Source organism: Oncorhynchus mykiss, chromosome 21 (genome assembly GCF_057628025.1).
Source record: "Oncorhynchus mykiss isolate SJ-2025 chromosome 21, ASM5762802v1, whole genome shotgun sequence".
Classification (NCBI taxonomy): Eukaryota; Metazoa; Chordata; class Actinopteri; order Salmoniformes; family Salmonidae; genus Oncorhynchus; species Oncorhynchus mykiss.
The window spans coordinates 21,530,520-21,556,601 of record NC_143042.1 but is presented as its reverse complement, the minus strand read 5'-3'; the positions used below and the strand labels follow the sequence as shown (position 1 = coordinate 21,556,601).

Genomic DNA, 26,082 nt, shown 5'->3' with positions numbered 1-26,082 from the left:
GTTGATTGCTGAAGAGTTTTTAAAAATATATATTTTTTTAGAATAAGGCTGTAACGTACTGTAACAAAATGTGGAGGAAGTCAAGCAGTCTGATTCCTTTGCAAATGCACTGTAATTATGTTCACTTTTCAAAAGCATTAAACTAGCAGTGATGCTCTTCACAATAATATAACCTACTAAATAAACCAACAGAACACTTAAAATCAAATAAAATGTTATTGGTCACATACACATGGTTAGCAGATGTTATTGCAAGTGTAGCGAAATTCTTGTGCTTCTAGTTCCGACAGTGCAGCAAGTAATCTAACAATTCCACAACAACTACCTAATACACACAATCTAAGTAAAGGAATGGAATAAGAATATATACATATAAATATATGGATGAGCAATGACTGAGTGACATAGGCAAGATGCAATAGATGGTATAAAATACAGTATATACATATGAGATGAGTAATGCAAGATATGTAAACATTATTAAAGTGCCATTATTAGTGACGAGTGATCCATTTATTAAAGTGGCCAAAGATTTCAAGTCTGAATGTAGGCAGCAGCCTCATTGTGTCAGTGAAGGCCGTTTAACAGTCTGATGGCCTTGAGATAAATTGCTTCTATCAGTCTCTCGGTCCCAGCTTTGATACACCTGGACTGACCTCGCCTTCTAGATGGTAACGGGGTGAAGAGGCAGTGGCTCGGGTGGTTGTTGTCCTTGATGATATTTTTGGCCTTCTTGTGACATCGGGAGCTGTAGGTGTCCTGGAGGTCAGGTAGTTTGCTCCCGGTAATACGTTGTGCCGACCGCACCACCCTCTGGAAAGCCCTGAGGTTACGGGCGGTGATGCAGCCTGACAGGATGCTCTCAATTGTGCATCTGCAAAGTTTGTGAGGGTTTTAGGTGACAAGCCAAATTTCTTAAGCCTCCTGAGGTTGATGAGGCGCTGTTGCACCTTCTTCACCACACTGTCTGTGTGGGTGAACCATTTCAGTTTGTCCGTCATGTGTATGCAGAGGAATTTAAAACTTTCCACCTTCTCCACTGCTCTCCCGTTGATGTGGATAGGGGGGTGCTCCCTCTGCTGTTTCCTAAAGTCCACGATCATCTCCTTTGTTTTGTTGACGTTGAGTGAGAGGTTGTTTTCCTGACACCACACTCCGAGTGCCCTCACCTCCTCTGTATAGACTGTCTCAACGTTGTTGGTAATCAAGCCTACTACTGTTGTGTTGTCTGCAAACTTGATGATTGAGTTGGAAGCATGCATGGCCATGCAGTCATGGGTGAACAAGAAGTACAGGAGGGGGCTGAGCATGCACCCTTGTGGGGCCCCAGTGTTGAGGATCAGTGAAGTGGAGATGTTGTTTCCTATCTTCACCAACTGAGGGCGGCCCATCAGGAAGTCCAGGACCCAATTGCACAGTGCAGGGTTGAGACCCAGGGCCTCAAGCTTAATGATGAGTTTGGAGGGTACTATGATCCTTGACTAGTCTCTCAAAGCACTTCAGGATGACAGAAGTGAGTGCTATGGGGCAATAGTCATTTAGTTCAGTTACCTTTGCCTTTTTGGGTACAGGAACAATGGTGGCCATGTTGAAGCATGTGGGGACAGCAGACTGGGATAGGGAGAGATTTAATATGTCTGTAAACTTACCAGCCAGCTGGTCTGCGCATGCTCAGAGGACGTGGCTAGGGATGCCGTCTGGGCCTGCAGCCTTGTGATGGTTAACACGTTTAAATGTCTTACTCACGTTGGCCACGGAGAAGGAGAGCCCACAGTCCTTGGTAGCGGGCTGTGTCGGTGGCCCTGTATTATCCTCAATGCGGGCAAAGAAGATGTTTAATTTGTCTGGAAGCAAGACGTCGGTGTCCGTGACATGGCTGGTTTTGTTTTTGTAGTCCGTGACTGTCTGTAGTCCCTGCCACATACTTCTCGTGTCTGAGCCATTGAATTGCTACTCCACTTTGTTTCTAAACTGACATTTTGCTTGTTTGATTGCCTTGCGGAGGACATAACTACACTGTTTCTATTCAGCCATATTCCCAGTCAACTTTCTATGTTTAAATGCGGTAGTTTGTGCTTTCAGTTTTGCTGCGAATGCCGCCATCTATCCATGATTTCTGGTGAGGGTAGGTTTTAATAGTCACAGTGGGAACAACATCTCCTATGCACTTCCTTATAAACACTCACTGAATCAGCATATAAATCGTTATTATTCTCTGAGACATCCAGAACATGTCCCAGTCTGCGTGATCAAAACAATCTTGAAGAGTGGATTGTGATTGGTCATACCAGCGTTGAATAGTCCTTGAGTTTCTGTCTATAGGAAGGGAGGAGCAAAATGGAGTCGTGGTCAGGTTTGTTGAAGGGAGGGCGGAGAAGGACCTTGTATGCATCATGGAGGTTAGAGCAGCAGTGGTCCAGAGTTTTACCAGCATGCGTGCTATATTGTTCTCAAATTTGCTTTGTTAAAATCCCCAGCTACAATAAAGGCAGTCTCAGGATATATGGTTTCCAGTTTGCATAGAGTCCAGTTGAAGTTCCTTGAGGGCCGTTGTTGTGTCGGCTTGAGGGGGGATATACATGGCTGTGACAATAACCGATGAGAATTCTCTTGGGAGATAATACGGTCTGCATTTAATTGTGAGGAATTTTATGTCAGGTGAAAAACAGGACTTGAGTTCCTGTATGTTGTTACAATTGCACCATGAGTCGTTAATCATGAAACATACACCCCCGCCCTTCTTCTTCCCGGAGAGATGTTTATTTCTGTCGACGCGACGCACAAAGAATCCCGGTGGCTGTACTGATTCTGATAGCATATCCCCAGAGAGCCATGTGTGTAACGGGATTCTTCTGTTGAAAGAGAGGCGGACCAAAACGCAGCGCGGTTATCTTTATACATTTTTAATAAAGATGATAATGAACAATACAAAAACAATAAACGTAACGTGAAAAACCGAAACAGCCCTATCTGGTGCAACAAACACAGAGACAGGAACAATCACCCACGAAACACTCAAAGAATATGGCTGCCTAAATATGGTTCCCAATCAGAGACAACGATAAACACCTGCCTCTGATTGAGAACCACTCCTGGCAGCCATAGACTATTCTAGACAACCCCACTAACCACAATCCCATGACCTACAAAAAAACGCAAGACAAAACACACCACATAAATAACCCATGTCACACCCTGGCCTGACCAAAATAATAAAGAAAACACAAAATACTTAGACCAGGGCGTGACAATGTGTCCGTAAACAGAGTACGTTACAATCCCTGATGTCTCTCTGCAAAGCAACCCTTGTCCTAATTTGGCCTACCTTGTTATCTAGAGACTGGACATTAGCGAGTAATATAATCGGAAGCAGTGGGTGGTGTGCGCGCCTCCGAAGTCTGACCAGAAGGCCGTTCCGTCTACCTCTTCTGCGGCATCGTTGTTTTGGGTCAACCTCTGGATTCAGTTCCAATGCCCTGGGTGGTTCGGACAAAGTATCCGCCTCAGGTAAATCGTATTCCTGGTCGTAGTGCTGGTAAGTTGACATCACTCTGATATCCAATAGTTCTTCCAGGCTGTATGTAATAACACTTAAGATTTTCTGGGCTAACAATGTAATAAATAATACATATAAAAACAAAATACTGCAAAGTTTCCTGAGGACTAGAAGCAGGCGGCCCTCACTGTTGGCGCCATTCTACAATAACATCGTCAGTAACGGTTACAGAATATTATTTTGTCTTGCTATGACTGTGATATGTTGTTGTTTATCTACCTTAGTCGAATGCACGGACTAAGTCGGTCTGGATAAGAGCGTCTTCAGACTGACCAAAATGTAAATGTAAAAACAAACAATTTCAAGCATGCTGAGACACGTACAGCCTCCAAACACGTACACATTTGGTCAGTGCGGATCAGGGCCATTAGTAATCAAGCGTCTCAGAATTACTCCTAGGTTATTGAGATAAAAGTATGACTGACCTAATTTACTCACCGCTCAGAGTATGACATAAAAGGTAGTTATCAAGCGTCTCTTTCCTACTTTCAGCGATGAGTTGATCTCAGAACGTTTTTAAGTCATGAGTAGAGCCGTTAAGGGAAAGTGTGATGACGTTTTGTAGTTTTTCAAGTAGAAAAAGGGCACACTGAGCAGATTACACATTTCCGAAAACAAGACTGATATGTTTAAGCAACATTAATCTCAAACCAATTACAGGCCTATCAACATAGCGTTATGATGTTTGTTTTGTAGGCTATTCGATGTCTTGTTTGTGTTGTCATATTAAAATGTACTCGTCATAAAATATAATTATAATGGTGTTGACCAATTGTAAAAAGTTGAGTTAAGTTGCTACGTCATGCACACTGTAATGTAGACTATTTTGTTGTCTTATGGGTAATTCTCTGCATTCAGGAAGTGGCCCTCCACCTAAATCCCTCAGTGCTATAGCTGAATGTGTGTTTAACTATCTGTGTCGCTCAAATGTGACCAGCTTGTGCATTGGAGAGGGCCAAGCTTGTGCGCTTTTGAGGGTCAACAAGCAGGACAATAAGTATGATTTAAGCTTACTGTTCAATTTCAAACACTTTTTATTCACATTATATTTTGCTTAACAAACTATTTTTATTGGCCATAAGTATGCCAAACTGAAAACAATAATTATCTTGTTGCAGCGCATCTCTCGCTCCAGCTTCTGGCACAGCGTCTGAGGGGCCCTACATCTCGCTGTTGCTGCAGGACACCCATCCACTGTCAAGCCCTGACCATAGAGAGCCCTTTGGGTTCTCTATGGTGTTGTAGGTCAGGGCGTGACTAGGGGGTGTTCTAGTCTTTTCATTTCTATGTTGGTGCTCTTAGTATGGTTCCCAATTAGAGGCAGCGGATGTTCGTTGTCTCTAATTGGGGATCATACTTAAGGTGTCCCTGTTCCCACCTGGTTTGTGGGATATTGTTTGTTGCACTACTTAAGTCGCGGTTCGTTTATTGTTTTGTTAAGTTTCACTGCAAATAAAAGATGTGGAACTCTAATCACGCTGCGCCTTGGTCTGTCCATTTTCACTGACTCCCCGGAAGATCTGGTTCCAACAAACCACGAGAAGGATATTGCTCAGCTGGAACGGGAGAAGACACAATTAAAAATAAAGGTTTTTCGCTTGCAGGAAGAATATTACTCTCTTAAAATAAATAATATGAAATAATATGGTGTGTTTATTTGTTCACAGTAATCTAGCCTACACTTAAATGTTAGCCCACTATGGCATGTCTGTATTGTGCTTTCCAGCTCCTAAGGTTAAAGTTAAGCTGTAGCTAGATATTGTGTTTTGCAAGACCATTCTCCTGTGCTGACACAGCACCTTAATTGGGTAGGACGGGCTTGTGGTAATGGCTGGAGTGGAATAAGTGGAATGGAATCAAATTCACCAAACACATGGTTTCCATGTGTTTGATGCCATTCCATTAGCACCTTTCCAGCCATTATTGTGAGCCTTCTTCCCCTCTGCAGCCTCCACTGGTGTGATGAGCCTACCTAAAGTGAAGGTTGGCAAAGTGCTGAAGGAAAAGAGTTCCCTCTCCACCTATGGCACTGGGGCGGGTATCATCATCGCAATCGTCTCCATCACTGTCATCATCACTGTCATTGTCAGCTTCTGGGTTTCCATCGTCGGGAAGTTAGTTAGGGATCTGCCGTGGTTTGAAGATGTCGTGCAATGTAGATGGGTTCGCTGACAACGTCACAAAAGATACCCGCGCTTCAATGGGGCAGAGGTCTGTGAGTTGTTGTGATTCTGGATGGCCAGATCGCTACCAACAATGACCATAAACTGCCATGTGGGAATCGTAAGTGACTTGTTTCAGCTAGTTTAATCTTGTTCTTGATACCATGTCTTGTTTTGAGGTGTTTTGACAGATTTTATGTCAATGGTAATATGGTTCAAATGTGCTAGCTAGCTAACCAACAACTGTAACCATGTATTTGAGAGACAAGTGATCATTGTACAAATGTATTTATGTTTTCAATAAACATCGAAGAGGAACATGTTCACATGTTGTCAACATGGGGTTGTCTGGGGTTGTCTGTTTTTACTGCTAAACAACCAACCAGTTTATTGCACAAGCCATTATTATGCGGCAGACCATCCTTGAGCTGTGACACACCTCCTCTTCTGATAAAAACACATTTACTTGTAATTTTAAATACAGTTGAAGTCAGAAGTTTACAAACACTTCGGTTGGAGTCATTAAAATTCGTTTTTCAAGCACTCCACAAATTTCTTGTTTAAATGACATCATTTGAGTCAATTGGAGGTATACCTGTGGATGTATTTCAAGGCCTACCTTCAAACTCAGTTACTCTTTGCTTGACATCATGGGAAAATCAAAAGAAATCAGCCAAGACCTCAGAAAAAAAATTGTAGACCTCCACAAGTCTGGTTCATCATTGGGAGCAATTTACAAACGCCTGAGGGTACTACGTTCATCTGTACAAACAATAGTACGCAAGTATAAACACCATGGGACCACGCATCCGTCATACCACTCAGGAAGGAGATGCCTTCTGTCTCTTAGAGATGAACGTACTTTGGTCCGAAAAGTGCAAATCAATCCCAGAACAACAGCAAAGGACCTTGTGAAGATGCTGGAGGAAACAGGTACAAAAGTATCTATATCTACAGTAAAACGAGTCCTATATTGAGATAACCTGAAAAGCAGCTCAGCAAAGAAGAAGCCACTGCTCCAAAACCACCATAAAAAGACAGACTAAGGTTTGCAACTGCACATGGGACAAAGATTGTACTTTTTGGAGAAATGTCCTCTGGTCTGATGAAACAAAATAGAACTGTTTGGCCATATGACCATCGTTATGTTTGGAGGAAAAAGGGGGATGCTTGCAAGCCGAAGAACACCATCCCAACCTTAAAGCACGGGGGTGGCAGCATCATGTTGTGGGGGTGCTTTGCTGCAGGAGGGACTGGTGCTCTTCACGAAATAGATGGCATCATGAGGAAGGGAAATTGTGTAGATATAATGAAGCAACATCTCAAGACATCAGTCAGGAAGTTAAAGCTTGGTTGCAAATGGGTCTTCCAAATGGACAATGACCCCAAGCATACTTTCAAAGTTGTGGCAAAATGGCTTAAGGACAACAAAGTCAAGGTATTGACTTTAGAAAATTTGTGGGCAGAACTGAAAAAGCGTGTGCGAGCAAGGAGGCCTACAAACCTGACTCAGTTACACCAGCTCTGTCAGGGGGAATGGGCCAGAATTCACCCAATATATTGTGGAAAGCTTGTGGAAAGCTACCCGAAACGTTTGACCCAAGTTAAAAAATTTAAAGGCAAATACTACCAAATACTAATTGAGTGTATTTAAACTTCTGACCCACTGGGAATGTGATGAAAGAAATAAAAGCTGAAATAAATAAATGTCTCTACAATTATTTTGACACTTCACATTCTTAAAATAAAGTGGTGATCCTAACTGACCTAAGACAGGGAATTTTTACTAGGATTAAATGTCAAGAATTGTGAAAAACTGAGTTTAAACGTATTTGGCTAAGGTGTATGTAAACTTCCAACTTCAACTGTAGATTCATATTTTTAATATGCTGAGATAAAGTCCAATAAAAAATGTTTTGGCCTAAAGTCCATTACAACAAATGTTAGGCCTATTGCCTCAGCTGTTTATAATTGAGCTGAGCGCCAGGAAGAATGAAAGGGGTCAGCAGCCATCTACTCTGGGGGTACCCCTTGTCAACAAGCAGGTGACATCCAGGGGGAACAACATTGTGCTCAAACCATGTTGAGCCCACTCTCATTGAGCACTCTAGAGTCATGTGTAGACTCAGACAAGTTGGCTACAACATCAAGCATCATATAGACTGCATTAATAACCACTTGGGTGTTAATACTGTGGTACCGCTTTCCATTGATGAACGTGTCCTCATCCATGTGTGGGGCAATGATTTTGATGAGGGTACAGTCAATGACTGGCGATTTGCGTGAAAGCAGCTTGTTTTTGAATAATCTGGCGTTGATTGGTGGGAAAATCAATGAACCTTCGATTGATTTAAGGTGCCGTAAGTGCCATCAGGGTTTGACGGATTGTTCGGCTCATAGTAGTCTGTGATGGACCCAAATCATCGCTGTTACACTGTTGCATTTTTCCTGTTGCCAAGAAGTGTCAAGTGCCAATTACTTTGATCTCTGCCATGAGAGCAGTAGGTGGAGAAATAGCACCAAGAACAAGGTCAGTCACATAAAGTATACCATCCCAATCTAACCCGTATCTTTTGATTAAATCGGCATTATTAAACGTTTTTAAAACATCCCTCCTCTCCCTAAATGTGTGCGCTTGCGGTCGTCTCAATGCATCCATCTTCTGGCAACTCCTAACTGGTTAGGACACCTCTCAAGCTTTCCTAAATACACCCTGAGATACGACTACTTTTATGTCACAGGAATGTTGATAACATGCTCTTACTCCTATGCGTAAAAGTACTGTAGAACCATACTCTGGGGCCATTTCCTACTCTGAGACGCTTGATAACTACAGGCTCAGATCGCAATCTGAACTAATATTAAACGTCTAGGCGAGGGCTCTCCAACCCTGTTCTAAATGTTAGCGGGTTGGTAAGGAGCCACGACCCCATAATAAAACAATAGAGCCAGTGTTCTGCAAATGACTAGGAAATAGCAGAAGGGCATCTCTGCTCTTTTGTTCTCTTCTTAAAACAATGACATTATAGACAAAGGCTGCATTTAAGCAAATGAGGCCATTGAACCAGAAAAATACACATGCATAGTAATTCTCTATTGCACATGTTAAGTCATAATCCGGACACGTATGGTAGGAGCAATATGTTGTGAGTGTGTGTGTGTGTGTGTGAGTGAGTGCCACTTTATGTGTGGACAAAGTGTCCGTTAGATTTTGGCACGTTCTGTATAAACAGAATTCCAATCAACATCGCTCACATCAGATAAATCCAACAAACACCACATATGAAATGTTTGTTTGCTCTGAGTAGATCGAGATAACGTCGCAGGTATTTAACGGCAAGGTAGATAATTCAGACCGGCACATTTCCCCTTCTCCTTTACTCACAAATCCCCAGGCCCACAAATCACTAACCTTAACTATTCTCATGTAAAACCACTCTCACGCATAATTTGATTGCTTAAAATATCATGTTTATAGTTGTTATAATAACCTGGAGCTCTGCAGGCTGTTGTTGTTCACTCCAAAATTAAATCGTGATCTCAGGTGTTTACCTCAGCAATACACTGTGGTTTATGCTATGCCAAATCAAATCAAATGACATTTTATTTGTCACATTCTTCGTAAACAACAGGTGTAGACTATAAAAGTGAAATGCTTACGGGCCTTTCCCAACAATGCAGAAAGAAAGAAAATAGAGAAATAATAGAAAAGTAAAACACATAATAATGAAAGTAATGAGTAACGATACCTTGGCTATATACAAGGGGTACCAGTACTGAGTGGATGTGCAGGGGTACGAGGCAATTGAGGTAGATATGTACATACAACCAGGAATAGAGTGACAGATCGTAAACAGTAGCAGCAGCGTATGTGATGATTCAAAAAAGTTTGTGCAAAAAGGGGTCAATGCAGAGAGTCTGGGTAGCTATTTAGTTAACTATTTAACTAACTATTTAGCAGTCTTATGGCTTGGGTGTAGAAGCTGTTCAGGGTCCTGTTGGTTCCTGGCAAGCGGTGCATCTGTACCGCTTGCTGTGCGGTAGCAGAGAGAACAGTCTATGACTTGGGTGGCTGGAGATGTTTTTTTGTTTCTTTTTTGTGTGTTTTTTGTTGTTGTTGAATTTTACCCCGTTTTCTCCCCAATTTCGTGGTATCCAATTGTTAGTAGCTACTATCTTGTCTCATCGCTACAACTCCCGTAGGGGCTCAGGAGAGACGAAGGTTGAAAGTCATGCGTCCTCCGTTACACAACCCAACCAAGCTGCACTGCTTCTTAACACAGCGCGCATCCAACCCGGAAGCCAGCCACACCAATGTGTCGGAGGAAACACCGTGCACCTGGCAACCTTGGTTAGCGTGCACTGCGCCTGGCCCGCCACAGGAGTCGCTGATGCGCGATGAGACAAGGATATCCCTACCGGCCAAACCTTCCCTAACCCGGACGACGCTGGGCCAATTGTGCGTTGCCCCACGGACCTCCCGGTCATGGCCAGTTACGACAGAGCCTGGGCGCAAACCCAGAGTATCTGGTGGCACAGCTGGCGCTGCAGTACAGCCCCCTTAACCACTGCGCCACCCGGGAGGCCGTGGCTGGAGATTTTGACAATTTTTAGGTCCTTCCTCTAACACCGCCTGGTACAGAGGTCCTGGATGGCAGGAGCTAGATCCCTTTGAAATATACCCCTTCCTTTCTAGGAAATACATATCCAATGGCAGCTTCCCAATTAGTAGAGAAATCAACAACAATCTGATGGAGAGGGTAAAAAGCTTCAAGTCCTTCGGCGTGCACATCACTGACAACCTGAAATGGTCCATCCAGACAGACAGTGTGGTGAAGAAGGCGCGACAGCCCTCTTCAACCTCAGGAGGCTGAAGAAATTTGGCTTGGCCCCTGACATGGTGTCTACACCTGGCACGAGAGTGTGTCCGTGTGCTTTATCGCACGCATGTTGATTTTGTCCATCCACACCAGAAGCGATCAGGACATGCAGGTTGAATTATGAAAACGAACTCTGAACCAAATATATTAATTTGGGGACAGGTTGAAACACATATGAAACATGGATTTTTAACTATCTAGCTTGTTTTTGCTAGCCAATTTGTCCTGAGATATCAACATTGGGTTGTTTTTTTACCTGAAATGTATAAGGTATTTTTTTGCTGGATCTTTGGATCTTTGTAATATCAACCCATTTTGAGTCTCTACCCACTACTGTTCTCTACTCCAAAATTGTATACACAGATAAAAGTGGAAACCTAGTGAGTTTCTAATCATTTCTCCTAGTTCAGTCTTCTTCTTCTGTGGATTTTATATGGCGTTGGCAAACAACTTTAAGTTGCATTACAGCAATCAACTGGACTGGAGTGTGAACCTTGTTCATCTTTCAATCACCCATGTGGGTATATGCTCCTAAAAACCAATGAGGAGGTGAGAGACTGTTAAATATCCGACTGTCAGACTGTTAAATAGTCACTACTAGCCGGCCTCCCACCCAGTTACTCTAACCTGCACCTTAGAGGCTGCTGCCCTATGTATATAGTCATTGAACACTGGTCACTTTAATAGTGTTTACATACTGTTTTCCCCACTTTATATGTAAATACTGTATTCTAGTCAAGACTCATCCTACACAACTACAGTACTGCTGTACACACCTTTCCTATTCATATACTGTCCAAACTGTCTGTACACACCATCATACAGTGCCTTCAGAAAGTATTTACACCCCTTGACTTTTTCCACATTTTGTTGTGTTACAGCTTGAATTTAAAATGGATTAAATTGAGGTGTTGTTACTGGCCTACACACAATACCCCATAATATCAAAGTGAAATTATGTTTTTTTCTTTACAAATTAATTAAAAATGAAAAACTGAAATGTCTTGAGTCAATAAGAATTCAACCCATTTGTTATGGCAAGCCTAAATAAGTTCAGGAGTAAACATTTGCTTAACAAACTCTGTGTGCAATAGTAGTGTTAAACATGATTTTTGAATGACTATCTCAGCTTTGTACCATACACATGCAATTTTCTGTAAGGTTCCTCAGTCGAGCAGTGAATTTCAAACACAGATTCAACCACAATGACCAGGGAGGATTTCAAATGCCTCGCAAAGATGGGCACCTATTGGTAGAAAGGTAAAAAAAAAAAAAAAAAAAGAAGCAGAGATTGAATATCCCTTTGAAGATGTTAATAACACTTTGGATGATGTATCAATACACCAAGTCACTACAAAGATACAGGTCACCCTCCCAACTCAGTTGCCGGAGGGGAAGGGAAATGCTCAGGGATTTCACCATGAGGCCAACGGGGACGTTAAAACAGTTACAGAGTTTAATGGCTGTGATAGGAGAAAACTGAGGATGGATCAACAACATTGTAGTTACTCCACAATACTAACCTAATTGACAGAGTGAAAAGAAGGAAGCGTGTACAGAATAAAAATATTCCAAAACATGCGTCCTGTTTGCAACAAGGCACTAAAGTAAAACTGAAAAAAATGTGGCAAAGAAATTAACTTCATGTCCTGAATACAAACCGTTATGTTTGGAGCATCACTGAGTACCCAATCTTTATATTTTCAAGCATGGCGGTGGCTGCATCATGTTATGGGAATGCTTGTCATCAGCACCAACTAGGGATATTTTTATGATAAAAATAAACGTAATAGAGCTAAGCACAGAGCTAAGCAAAATCCTAGAGGAAAACCTGGTTCAGTCTGCTTTCCAACAGACACTGGGAGACAAATTCACCTGTCAGCAGGACAATAACCAAAAGCACAAGGCCAAATATACACTGGAGTTGCTTACCAAGATGACATTGAGTGGCCTAGTTACAGTTTTGACTTAAATCGGCTTGAAAATCTATGGCAAGACTTGAAAAAGGCTGCCTAGCAATGATCAATAACCAGCTTGAAGAATTTAAAAAGAATAATGTGCAAACATTGTACAACTCAAGTGTACAAAGCTCTTAAAGACTTACCCAGAAAGACTCACAGCTTTTTTTTTTATTTAACCTTTATTTAACTAGGCAAGTCAGTTAAGAACAAATTCTTATTTACAATGACGGCCTATCAAAAGGCAAAAGGCCTCCTGCGGGGACGGGGGCCTGGGATTAAAATAAATAAATAAATACAATATAAATATAGGACAAAACACACATCACAACAAGAGAGACAACACAACACTACATAAAGAGAGATCTAAGACAACAACATAGCAAGGCAGCAACACATGACAACACAGCATGGTAGCTGTAATCACTGCCAAAGGTGATTCTAACATGTATTGACTCAGGGGGTTGAATTCTTATCTAATAAAGATATATTAGGGGTGGCAGGTAGCCTAGTGGTTGGTCAAAATAGGTTGTTCTGACCCTGAGCAAGGCAATTAACCCACTTGTTCTCCAGTACGCGGTCATTATAAATAAGAATTTGTTCTTAACTGACTTAACCAATGTGAAATAAACAACTTTTTTTTTTTTAATTGTGTTTTATGTTTTCATATATGTTTTACAAATGTTAGAATTTTTCTTCCATTTTGACATTACAGAATATTTTGTTTAGATTGTTTACAAAAAATGACAAATATATTTTAATCCCAGTTTGTAACACAACAAAATGTGTAAAAAGTCAAGGAGTGTGAATACTTTCTGAAGGCACTGTACATATATATTCATATTCGAGACTCTGACACCACTCGTTTTAATATTTGTATATTTCTTAATTCATTTCCTACATTTTTGGGTATTTCCATATATTGTTTTGTATATTTAGGTATTACTGCGCTGTTGGAGCTAGGAACATGAGCATTTTGCTACACCTGCAATAACATCTGCGAAATATGTGTGTACTCGACCAATGCAATTTCATTTCATTTGATTTGAATTGTGTGTCAGTCTATTAGACAGGTAAAAAAAAATAAAAAAATAACGTAATCAGGGAGTTCTCTGAGCACTCTCATGATCGCTAGGTGTTACGACACAAACGAACACACAAATCCTGCAGGCAAATGCCACCCATATACAGCATAACCAAGTGTGAGTGTTATAATGTTACCCCTGCTGAAGCTGACTACAAACCCTCTGTGCTGCTCTATCAGAAGGAATCATCCTCAATCAGCAGCTGTGTTGACCTCCAGCACCGCGGCAGAAAAACAACGTCTAACACCACGGCCGACATCAAAGACAGGGTGGATTAACACTTTGCTTTCTCCACCCTGTGTTTGGTCAACCTGAGGATGGATGCTCAGCTGTAGCCACAGTCAAGGCTACACTCCCACAGCTTCTGATCTCATGGTTGACTCAACATTGACCTTTGATCTTCCTCGGACCATGGGCAAAGAAAAGATTCATCTGAGAACGTCAGCTTCACAAATCTGTCTCCAGAGCAGCGATCCCAGTTTTAGTGAATTGTGGCAAGTGAATCCTAGTAAAAACACAATGTTGTTGTAAATACGCTGCTGTAAAGCTGTTTGACACTAATGAAACATTATGGAAAGGTTGTTACAAAGTTGTAGTGGATTTGGTGTGCTTGGCCTCAACACAAGCACGGCAAGTGACAGCATAGTAGATGAACCAGAAACACTCTGTACTTGACAAATGTGTCACATTTTCATTTACGAATGAACACTGTCATTGAACCTGAAATTCGAAATGAAACTGAATAACGCAGGACGGCAACTTAACATCCATACATGTGCTTAATCTCCCAAATCCCCCACAGGTCTCATGAAACCCAAGCCCCTTCTGTGGATCCTAGTTTTTTTTTAAGCTGCATGATGAATTCCTATATGGGACTTAACATATCCCTGCTCCATCCCCCTATGACCTCCTTCCACGGCCAATTTCCACTCTGCATTATGTCAAATGATTTATTATGATCAATTACATGTAGCGTGTTACGGGCCTACAGAGAGATTAGAAGGCCTAGCTGTGACCCACCTGGCTCAGGTTCCACCTCTTCTACATGTCAAGGTGCACCAGAACACATCCCTGGGGGACACCGCCATCCCCAGCTATAAGGCTAAAGCACATACAGAAAATCCATCTTACTTACATCTTCAGCTCTATACCTAATGTAAACTTGAGCCTTCATGCCCGAATTTGACAAATTGTGGCAGAGAATATAAAACGTTGAACATGGAATGTGGTTGAATAATGTTACTTGTTCCCATACGCCATACGCCTCAATTGCCAATAAATTAGGGTGTTTTCATTTAGTCCACTTTAAAAGAACCAATCTCAGTCTTCTTTAAAGTGAATTCTGGGGTAAAGAAAAGCAAAATAAGTCAGTTCTCTTTGTACTCAAACTGCCCTTGGCTTTTTTTATTTTTTTATTTTCCTAGGCAAGTCAGTTACGCTTTGCGTTCACATTGTCCTAAAAAAAGTAATCGGATGGCGGAATTCAAGCGAACCGAACTCAGACCACCTCTCCAGATAGTCTCAAGTTCGGTTCGCTTCAGGGCTCTTTTTGATTGGGTCTGAGTTCCTTTGGAGTGTTCACACTGCACTTTTTTTTTTTGCGAACTGAGTTCACAAAAACTGGCTGAAAGGGAGCAAGTGTGAAAACACCCTTACTTAACTCGTGATGAAATGGCTTACATAATTTGCTGCACACTAAGCAGCACAGCCCTTTACAGTAACTGAGCCATTTCCATTCGGAGCAGGTGGGGAACCATCGCCATGACAAGGAGGAGGCTTCAGAGACGTCTAACGCTGCATTCTTAAATCCCATAGCATAAAGATACTGTCAAGTGTGATGGGCCCTGGCACCTGCCCAACAGCCTATGCTCCATAGGAAGCCTAATAAAACATCCCACTAAGGCAGGAGGTGGACCACTCCTCCACACATCTGTTGAGTTTGTTCTCTCTCAGCATGTGGTTCAGGTCACTACTTTCATTGGGCCTTAAAGAGCATCTCCCCCATGGCCCTCCAGTGATCGTGCCATGCCGGCTGATGCCCATAAATGGAAGTCTGGGCACTTTCATTGGTTAGTTCTGAAAGAATGACTTCAACAACCTCCCTAGTGGGTAACCCTTGTTTATTGTCATTTAAGGAAATGTCACTAGTCTGATATAGAATGCATGCATTTTACAGGGCGACTGTTGAAAGGAAATATTACACTGGCAAGGATCGCCAGACATGGAAGAGAGAGCAATGAACAACATACTTCTTTTATAGCAAAGTTGATTTCCCACACTTCAATGTAGCCTAGCCAATTATTGTATCTCACAAGCCTGGCCAAGCTGTCTGTCTATTGATGCTATATGAGCCAGTCTAAGCTTTGCAGGCCACTGCATGCTGAGCAACTGATTTTAATACCAACCCTTTACATGTACTCAGAGTGGATCTCAAGCCTTGTTCCTCGATTGTTTCAGTCTAAGTCACAGTGACATACAGTACAGCAACATACAATAAACCTTTGAAATCATTCCTGCAGTCCAGTCACAGCAAGGTCACATATAACATCGTGTGGGGATGTTTAATATTACCACGGAGCCCGTATCTGCTTTCATTCAAAACTGGGCCGTCTGCTAATCATAAAACGTAAAAACAACTTTTTCAGAGGAGTATCAGCTACCTGAAGAGTCACATTGTACCGCATTGTAAATACAAACACAATTGATATAGTGTCTCCGTTTCCCACAGCACATATGGGATACAGCATGTCAATCGTTTTAGAGCCTCTGTCAGACACTGCAAATGTTTACTCCGACCACGTTTGCCTTGACCATTTCCCTATCAGCACAGGCAAATGTGTCCCATGCCAAAGAGAGCTGTGGAAAGGGCTAGGTCCTTCACCACAGAAAAACTATAACAACCCATCACTGCCACATAAAAACAAATGCATATTTGCAGAAGCGTGCTGCTTGACTTCCCCCACCCTTTGTGGCCTGGCGGCAGGTTACACACCTACGTGTGCCTCGGCACCATCTGTAATGATCTGCAGAGAGGATGCCGTTGTTCCCTACTGTCCTTCCCTTCCTCTAGCCAGCTCGTTCTCTGCCAAAACATTGCCTCCCCTCTCCAATACAGTTCTATGGATACTCTTATGACTGGTTTTATAGGCCATATGTAGCAGCGTTTTGGTCGCAGTATGGCACCCATTTTAGAAAGTGCTTACGTTTATGTCTGCTGAATTCAACCAGTTTCGGTCGCTTTAATGACTTCGAGGTATAATTCACCTGAACTACACAACTATTCAAACGTCTCCTTACTTTGCAAGTAGTCTTTGGGCCAGGGAAGACTGTGATCATCAGGCTAATTGCTGACTTTGGCATTGATAACCAAAGGTCAGAGAGAGAGTGAGTGATACTTCCAGGTATCATTTGTAAACACAAACCAGCCACAGGTCAACTTTTAAATGAAAGGCTAATGTTTTAACACACCCTAGTGGTGATAGGAATGAACTGAAAATGGCAACCTTGGTTAAACAGTCCAACTGCTTGTCAATAGTGTCACCCACAGTCTGAAAGGAGAACTGCTCTTGAAAAAGCCAAAACTACACATTGAGTGGCTTATCCATGTTATAAACAGCCTCCACACTGTATGTGTATTTAATATTTGCATATTGCATTATGATAAAGGTAAACAACATGAAAGACAACTAACTTCATCATTTTTCTTTTAATCAGCAATATTGGCAGACACACAGATATTACACCTAAACAGAATAATAGATGTTTTAATAACAAACTGGAATTGAATATTTACAAAATGAACTAAAATGATGAGTATATAACATTGTTCCACATTGTACTATTTTCTCTTTATAGGAATCTAAATCAAACATGACATCGAAAAATAATGATCTAAAGTAGCCGACACTAACTAGTTTTTAATTACATTGATTATATTGATTATATCCCACTGTCTAAATAGTTCCCATAGTCTTTAGTGTAAAATACCTCACACTTCATACTTTCCTCCAAAAACACACAATCTCACTGCAAAAATATATTTTCATGAAAATCCTAAATATGAATGAGTAAACAAGCAGGTAATGCAGCCACAGATCTCTACAGAGCCCGTGCATTTGTAACTGTTTCAGCTATTGAAAAGCTTCTTCCTGCCCTCCATTCCAGACATGGACTCCACATTCTTACGCCAGTCACCCGGGTCCACTTTCTGCCAAGAGAATGGACAGTAACCTTTATTTTACCAGGAAGGTCAATTAAGAAAAACATCTTATTTACAATGACGGCCTGGTTGCCATGGTCACGTACAGCATGGATGATCAAACACGACTCAGACACGGCAACAAGACCAGTGAACTTTGTATCTTGATACAGTGTCATTTGAATCAAACCTTAACCCAAATGTGAATTATTTGGACTAAGTACCCATTGTTACCACATGTTTGTGTAGTTAGTACCGAGAAAATACAGTACCAGCTGAAACTGCGCTGTAAACTATAACATTACCAGAAGCCATTGCATGAGTTTTTTATTCTAAACTTCCCAGTCTTACCTCCTCCTCCTTCTTGTCTTTCTTGACTGTCTTCAGGTTGGACTTAAAGTCTGACTTGGAGCTGAGTTTGGCCTCAGTCAGAGCCCCCAGCATAGCGTCGGCAGACTTCTTGACCCTCTTGAGGTTAGGTCGCTTCCCCCCCTTCAGCTCGTTGATCTTTGCATTCAGGTCCGCGAGCTGAGATGTTCATACAGAAAAAAGGTTCACTCTCCTGTACCCTTATCAGCTAAGCATGTTGCCATTTGTGGTCTTGGCATTTCAATGAAAATCAAAACGCTTTTGTTTGAAAAAGAAAGCATTTTGTGGTACTTTTGGAACTTCTAGAATATTGAAATCACCAAAAGTAGTCAGTATAAAAATAGTTATCTTCAACGAAATACACTTTGAGGCACTTTCATAGATCTCAGGTAACTTCAGGTAACTGTCCTGAGTCTGACAGTGTAAACTCGTTTAATTTACATTACAAAAAGCAAACCTCTTTCTCATTCTTGAGCACTTTTGCTTCGATATCGTATCGTGCCTCATCCACCGTGTCACATTTCCTGTGCAGTTCCTTACAGAGCTCCTGTGAAGAAAAAAGACTCAGTCATCTATAAGCCACCAAGGACTGTTGAAAAAGTACTGTGGGAGGATGCATCAAACAAACTACAAAAGCCACCTCTTTAAAATTCCATCCACTCATCAATGAGACAGGTAGAAGGGCGCTACAAATTTTTTTTTTTACATGTCTAAACAAAAAAGGAGATGCTGTTCTTTACCAACAGCACGCCAGGGAATAAATCCTGACAACGTAAGCTTGGATGGCTACTATCTGAGCCCCAAAGAGCACCTTATTCCCTACTACCTTTGACCAGAGCCAGAGATGGGCATATAGACTATCTTGCTACAATTAAAAAATACTCTAAAGACCAATGGATCAAAATAAAAGAGCAAATACTTCTGCAAATTATTGTATTTAATCAAACTACAGTTATTTTAGGTATTTTCAAAATACATTTGCAAGTACACGCCTTGTAATGAAAAAAAAAACATTTGACTTGCTATGGTTGTGATATTTGGCCCGACCAACCACTGCTCCCGCACATTGGCTAACCGGGTCTACCTGCAGTGTGTCCCGCCACCCGCCAACCCCTCTTTTACGCTACTGCAACTCTCTGTTCATCATACATGCATAGTCACTTTAACCATATCTACATGTACATACTACCTCAATCAGCCTGACTAACCAATGTCTGTATGTAGCCTCGCTACTGTAAATAGCCTGTCTTTTTACTGTTGTTTTATTTCTTTACTTACCTATTGTTCACCTAATACCTTTTTTGCACTATTGGTTAGAGCCTGTAAGTAAGCATTTCACTGTAAGGTCGGCGCACGTGACAAATACACTTTGATTTGATATTTGGTTGTTTATCTACTTTAGTTGAATGCACTGACTATAAGTTACTCTGGAGAAGAGTGTCTGCTAAATGAGCAAAATGTAAATGTTTATGTAAAAAGAAACAATTGCAAAGCACACTGGGTATTCCTTTTGGCCTTGTTTCATGGGGAGGAGAGCATTAGAATAATTCCCTGCAAGTGTTCATTTTTGTTCACATTTACATATTGGTCATTTACCAGACACTTTTATCACACCATAGTGCCAGCAGACTTCTGATACCAATACAGGGTGAAAGGGGGCCAACAAATTGTGAACCATTATAAAAAAAAAAAAATGGTATAGAAAAGTATTTTGTATTTTACAAAATACATTGAATTGTAGTTCAGGACAGTGAAATACAAACTGAAATACACATTTCAAAAACATGTAACAGAAATACTGCTCATCTGTGTCCAGAGCCATATACACTCTGGACTATAGAAGTGCAATATATAGGTACTTGAACGTTGGGCCTTGGCGTTATGTAAGTGTACCTGAAGCTCTTGCACAGATAGGCCGGAGAGTTTCAGCGGTGGTACTCTCTCGCTCAAGGTGCTCTCCCTCTCTGTCACCTTGTTGCTTTGCTCCTGGACCAGCAAGACCCCAGCTTTCTTCAGTAGCTTTTGCTGTAAGGGAACATGACTGAACAACTTAATGATAACACAGTACAAATCATAGTTTAAATGATGTACCAAATAGTCTGTTTTCAAATGTTTTTGAACTTGTATTTATTATTGCAATCAGTTTTGGCGAACATGATTTTCTAGGCACTTGTATGTTGTTGTTGTTGTTGTGTGTGTACAGATGTAGAATCTTAATTTGATAATTCTTTGGTGCTGAGAATTTTGTGATTTACATAAATTCACTGAAAACCCACTCTAGCGCACAGTTATATTAACAGTATTGCACTTTTCATCTAGCCTACTTTTGGCAAGGTAATAGCCTAACCACCTATCAAGCAACATTATTGACTAAAGCAGGGGTGTCAAACTCATTTTGCTCGCATTCGGTCTTCAATGAGGTCTGGGGCGGCTACACTGAAAATGTGTTATATTTTCTCACCGTCAAAATGTGCAACAAAAATGGTCCTCTATCCATAGTTTTTGTATAGGATTTGTCCCCCCCCCCCAAAAAAACATATTTCCATGACATAGACTGACCAGGTGAATCCAGATTTAAAGCTATGATCCTTTATTGATGTCACTTCCATCAGTGTAGATGAAGGGGAGAAGACAGGTTAAATCAGGATTTTGAGACACTTGAGACGTGAATTTGTGCCATTCAGAGGGTGAATGGGAAAGACAAATATTTAAGTGCCTTTGAATGGGGTATGGTAGTAGGTGCCAGGTTTGAGTGTGTCAAGAAATGCAACGCTGCAGGGTTTTTCACGCTCAACAGTTTCTTGTGTGTATAAATAACGGTCCACCACCCAAACGGACATCCAGCCAACTGTGGGAAGCATTGGAGTTAACATGGGCCAGCATCCTTGTGGAACACTTTTGACACCTTGTGGAGTCCATGCCCCGATGAGTTGAGGCTGTTTTGTTTTGTATGCTCAGTGTATATAATATACACTACGGTTCAAAAGTTTGGGGTCATTTGGAAATGTCCTTATTTTTGAAAGAAAAGCACTTTTTTAAGTCCATTAAAATAACATAAAATTGATCAGAAATACATTGTAGACATTGTTAATGTTGTAAATGGCTATTTGTAGCTGGAAAAGGCAGATTATTTTTTAGCCTGTAATCAAACCCACAAATGATGAAGCTCCAGATACTCAACTAGTCTAAAGAAGGCCAGTTTTATTGCTTCTTTAATCAGGACAACAGTTTATAGTTGTGCTAGCATAATTGCAATAGGGTTTTCTAATGATCAATGAGCCTTTTAAAATGATAAATTTGGATTAGCTAACACAATGTGCCATTGGAACACATGATTGCGGATAATTGGCCTCTGTACGCCTATGTAGATATTCCATTAAAAATCTGCCATTTCCAGCTACAATACTCATTTACAACATTAACCATATCTACAATGTCTACAATGTATTTCGGATCAATTTGATGTTATTTTAAATGGACAAAAAAATGAGCTTTTCTTTCAAAAACAAGGACCTTTCCAAGTGACCCCAAACTTTTGTATATATTTTTGTACTCAAACCGCTCGCAGGCCGGTTTGGACACCCTTTTGGGCCAGATCCAGATGGTTTGCTGTGACAATATGCTGTAGGTCAAATTAAGATTCTACATCTGAACATGTGTACCAGTCATAATGCAGCCTGCTAAACATACATATGCTCTCAGTACTATGAACACATTTTCTTGTTCACGTCCATACAGAAGAAAACTCCCATCAGACCGACCTACCTTCAGCAGTAACCTGCGGGTTGCTGAGTACTTTGTCTTTTTCTGAAAGAGAGAGATGAGACATACAAAGTATATTATAGGCTCATTACAGTCACTAATCATGTTAGCACATCTTCATATGTAGGTAGGCTTATTCATTACAGTCACTGATGATGTTAGCCTATAGTCATATGTGGTCTCTATTACAACGGAGCTACAGAGCATACAACCGCCTGTCTCTATTGATTAGGATGAGCTGTGGTTCCTAATGTAATAGAATGTAATGCTCCGCCACCAAATCACCAGCCTTCATTTGAAGCACAGTCTCAGAGAGCAAGGGGCTCATTTCTACTCTGTATGTGGCTCGGTATTGATACCAAATGAATCCTTCCGTGTTGATACTGCTACGGTGGCCTTGGGATCATTTGGATGATTATCAGTTAGCCTGAGACAAATGGCCTTGCGACACGACAATTACTCAGTAATTGCTGATAGATTATAATGTCTAACATGTTAAGTCCCACAAGCTGTTGCCAAGATGTCAGTGTGGCTATTCATAAGCATGACATGCTAACTGCTTTGCATAGCATATGTATACAGTACCAAAATGACCATTACAAAGGTTTGATTGTGCAAAAAAAAGCAAAGTAATGAACAAAAGGGCATTTTTAAGATATGAGATACAACAAAGGGTATGAGGTGGGAAAAATATGTCCAAAACTGACTTACCGGTCTGATTCAACATATTGCAAACCAAACAAACAAACAAACAAATCGAAAGAAGGCGTTATTTTCTGTCCCATATTGACAACATTGCCATAGTTGGGTGATTGATTGAAAGACACAGAGTGTGACAGTTACAGACTCACCCCTCAGACATGGCTGTTCTGGTTTATGAGTACTGCTGGGGAGCCAACATAGCTGTGGTCAGAGGTTTATTGGCAGAACATTCCCAACACTAGACATCATATGGAAAGTATCAGAGATGTAAGAAACAATGATCACTTATGAATATAATGTAATAGGTTACATCACACGTGTTAGACTTGTGATTAGCTACAGTAAAAAAAAAAACAGAAATCACTCATCATAGAAGTTATTGGAAAAAACAGTTGTGATCATCAAGGTCCCCCCCCCACAAGGTCCTCATGTCCTGACTTGGATAAAAGAGGCTGACCTTGGCTCTCTTATTACCCAGAGAACAAGGGTTCACTGTCAAGGTTAACATGGCCCTTGGATGGAATTGTCTGATGATAGAAAACGATGAAGGAGAAAAAGGTTTAAATACTCAAGATCCTTTAAAAACAATTTCTCCTGACATTTTCTCAGTATTTCTCCTCTCCCCTCAGGTGTGTGGTGCTATACCCTTGAGCCATTATCACCTTTGGTGCTAGCATGAGCTACTGCGCAAGGGGAAAGTTTGACCGACCAAGGGCATTGTTGCAGTATATGCTGCACCAGGCCACCAAATAACTGAGGTCCATTGAGTAAAAAGGCTGTCTGCTTTAATGTCACCATTGTGACATTACAAGGAAAGATCAACCTTGTGACCTTTCCGGTGGCATGCTGTTCTACTGGTAGAGAAGACTTATTAGCCCCCAGTGTTAAAATAAACCCTCTGGGCTCCTTACACTAAAGTAGACACGCGTGTGAACGGACCCAGACACACACACACACACACACGCACGCACACACATCTCAGGTTGCCCGCTCCTGCCACTGAGTAACGGTGGGAGGGGACTCAAAATCAATGCCACATTTTACAACCAAGCAGGTCAAACACCATTAAAATACAATTTTATTACAATAATTACTCATTGCAAATCTGAGCAAAGATATGAGGTGTGACTGCTACAGCATTAACACACTAGCCCCAATGAGGTAAACACAAACCATACACACTGCTGGCAACTGCTGGCAACTACTGACACTTAATCTATTTGTATCGTTAATTTATAGGAAATAATCCCTGAAAAGCGAACACATTTCTTATTGGAACAATGTCAACCCAAATTCTACTCTACATGGCAGATTGCTATCAACAACGGTCTTAACCAAAAAAAAATATATACTTGAAACATTCAAAAGACCTATCTGCTTTAATTGCTCTCACATATTTCTCTGAATATTATTTGCTTTCATAGACTGAGCCGAGACGATCGGATAACTTACCTTTAAAAGAGAAGCCAATCAGAGAGTGAACGTGTAGCAGTGATGTCGTGCAGGAAAAAGCGGTTTATGATTTTGAATGATTGATTTATGGCTTCTGCTGCCTCATGTGAATGGCTCTCTAAAATAGGGCCCCTTAATACGCCTCCCTAACACACATTGGCTACATTATGATCATCATGTGTGTGTGTGTGTGTGTGTTTGGGGGGGGGGGGGGGGGGGGGGTGTCTTGCCCTTCCCTGTCCTCAACCCTTGAATCACTGCCCTGATAGAGACATAAAGGGGCACAATGGCACTTTACTTTGATATGTGGAAGAGTTATATGAGGACGGCTCATAACAATGTCTGGAACAAAGTTTTAATGAGGATTGTACTATACTGTAGTTTTTACTGTAGTGTTACTCAGGACTGTATTATATTGTAGTATTTATGCTTAATTGTATTATGTTTTACATAGAAGTGGAGGCTTTCTCCTTCAGGAAAGATACTGGAGAAATACAAAAATAAAATTAAAGCTTTTAAACATTGTACACATACAAGTGGGCTTCTGAGTGGCACAGCGGTCTAAGACACTGCATCTCAGTGCAAGAAGTGTCACTACAGTCCCTGGTTTGAATCCAGGCTGTATCACATTTGGCCGTGATTGGGAGTCCCATAGGGCGGGGCACAATTGGCCCAGTGTCGTCCGGGTTTGGCCGGAGTAGGCCTTCACTGTCATTTGTTTTAACTGACTTTCCTAGTTAAATAAAGATTACACAGACATGACATACCGTTGGGTGGAATGTGGCGACAGAAGTATATCAAAATAGTTGGGGGCGTGGCTTTCTTATTATTCTTTTTCGCCACCCGTGAGAGTGAATTTCATCCTATATAATCTGTTAAATTTTTTTCTAATTTTGATGATTGAATGTTTTTTACCAACACTGAATCTTGGTGATATTGGTGTCTAATCGATGTACAGTTGAAGTCAGAAGTTTACATACACCTTAGCCAAATACATTTAAACTCAGTTTTTCACAATTCCTGAAATTGAATCCTAGTAAAAAAAGTCCCTGTCTTAGGTCAGTTAGGATCACCACTTGTTTACAAACATGAAATGTCAGAATAATAGTAGAGAGAATGATATATTTCAGCTTTTATTTCTTTCATCGCATTCCCAGTGGGTCAGAAGTTAATAACATACACTCAATTAGTATTTGGTAGCATTGCCTTTAAATTGTTTAACTTGGATCAAACGTTTTGGGTAGCCTTCCACAAGCTTCCCACAATAAGTTGGGTGAATTTTGGCCCATTCCTCCTGACAGAGCTGATGTAACTGAGTCAGGTTTATAGGCCTCCTTGCTCGCACACACCTTTTCAGTTCTGCCCACAAATCTTCTATAGGATTGAGGTCAGGCCTTTGTGATGGCCACTCCAATACCTTGACTTTGTTGTCCTTAAGCCATTTTGCCACAACTTTGGAAGTATGTTTGGGGTCATTGTTCATTTGGAAGACCCATTTGCAACCAAGCTTTAACTTCCTGACTGATGTCTTGAGATGTTGCTTCAATATATCCACATAATTTTCCTACCTCATGATGCCATCTATGTTGTGAAGTGCACCAGTCCCTCCTGCAGCAAAGCACCCCCACAACATGATGCTGCCACCCCCGTGCTTCACGGTTGGGATGGTGTTCTTCGGCTTGCAAGCCTCCCCCTTTTCCTCCAAACATAATGATGGTCATTATGGCCATCAGACCAGAGTGTGCTCCAGTATTTAAGGTGCTGTTCAACCTGGTCTACCACATGCCCTTTGTTTCCTCAGACCAGAGGACATTTCTCCAAAAAGTACGATCTTTGTCCCCATGTGCAGTTGTAAACCGTAGTCTGGCTTTTTTATGGCGGTTTTGGAGCAGTGACTTTTCAATGCTGAGCGGCCTTTCAGGTTATGTCGATATAGGACTCATTTTTACTGTGGATAT

General features: G+C 41.2%; 1 protein-coding gene across 2 annotated transcripts; it reads right to left on the bottom strand.

Annotated features, from left to right (window-relative positions):
• Nucleotides 1-17,332: 17,332 nt before the first annotated feature.
• On the bottom strand, nt 17,333-24,293 carry LOC110500218 (troponin I, slow skeletal muscle). Of its 2 annotated transcripts, XM_090214203.1 has the most exons (6): nt 24,125-24,293; nt 21,974-22,853; nt 20,102-20,233; nt 18,666-18,755; nt 18,191-18,367; nt 17,333-17,848 (listed from the first exon to the last, which is right to left on the bottom strand). In XM_090214203.1, the coding sequence occupies exons 2-6, from the start codon at nt 22,073-22,075 to the stop codon at nt 17,768-17,770; spliced, it is 582 nt and encodes a 193-aa protein (XP_090070329.1). In that variant the 5' UTR covers nt 22,076-22,853; nt 24,125-24,293; the 3' UTR covers nt 17,333-17,767. The 2 variants fall into 2 exon arrangements, with proteins under 2 accessions (XP_090070329.1, XP_090070330.1); XM_090214204.1 differs by lacking the exon at nt 24,125-24,293 and having other exon boundaries at nt 21,974-22,910.
• Nucleotides 24,294-26,082: the final 1,789 nt, after the last annotated feature.